General features: G+C 46.0%; 1 protein-coding gene across 1 annotated transcript; it reads left to right on the top strand.

Annotated features, from left to right (window-relative positions):
• Positions 1 to 6: 6 nt before the first annotated feature.
• On the top strand, positions 7 to 609 carry LOC117118574 (polyubiquitin-B; the record flags this gene model as incomplete). Its single annotated transcript, XM_033263194.1, has 1 exon — positions 7 to 609. A coding segment is annotated over exon 1 (552 nt), but the record flags the coding sequence as incomplete, so codon positions are not given.
• Between the last annotated feature and the right edge of the window lie 4 nt (positions 610 to 613).

The following is a 613-nucleotide window of genomic DNA, read 5'->3' on the forward strand; positions in this document are numbered from 1 at the left end:
GACTACAACATTCAGAAGGAGTCTACCCTTCACTTGGTACTTCGTCTCCGTGGTGGTATGCAGATCTTCGTAAAAACCCTGACTGGCAAGACCATCACACTTGAGGTTGAACCATCAGACACCATTGAGAATGTGAAAGCAAAAATCCAGGACAAAGAGGGAATTCCACCAGATCAGCAACGTCTCATCTTCGCTGGAAAACAACTTGAAGATGGCCGAACACTGTCTGACTACAACATCCAGAAGGAGTCTACCCTTCACTTGGTACTTCGTCTCCGTGGTGGTATGCAGATATTCGTAAAAACCCTGACTGGCAAGACCATCACACTTGAGGTTGAACCATCAGACACCATTGAGAATGTTAAAGCAAAGATCCAGGACAAAGAAGGAATTCCACCAGATCAGCAACGTCTCATCTTCGCTGGAAAGCAACTTGAAGATGGCCGAACACTGTCTGACTACAACATCCAGAAGGAGTCTACCCTTCACTTGGTACTTCGTCTCCGTGGTGGTATGCAGATATTTGTAAAAACCCTGACTGGCAAGACCATCACACTTGAGGTTGAACCATCAGACACCATCGAGAATGTGAAAGCAAAGATCCAGGACAAAG

The sequence above is a fragment of the Anneissia japonica genome, unplaced genomic scaffold (genome assembly GCF_011630105.1).
Source record: "Anneissia japonica isolate Jap-2015-1 unplaced genomic scaffold, ASM1163010v1 scaffold175982_len636_cov92, whole genome shotgun sequence".
Lineage (NCBI taxonomy): Eukaryota > Metazoa > Echinodermata > Crinoidea > Comatulida > Comatulidae > Anneissia > Anneissia japonica.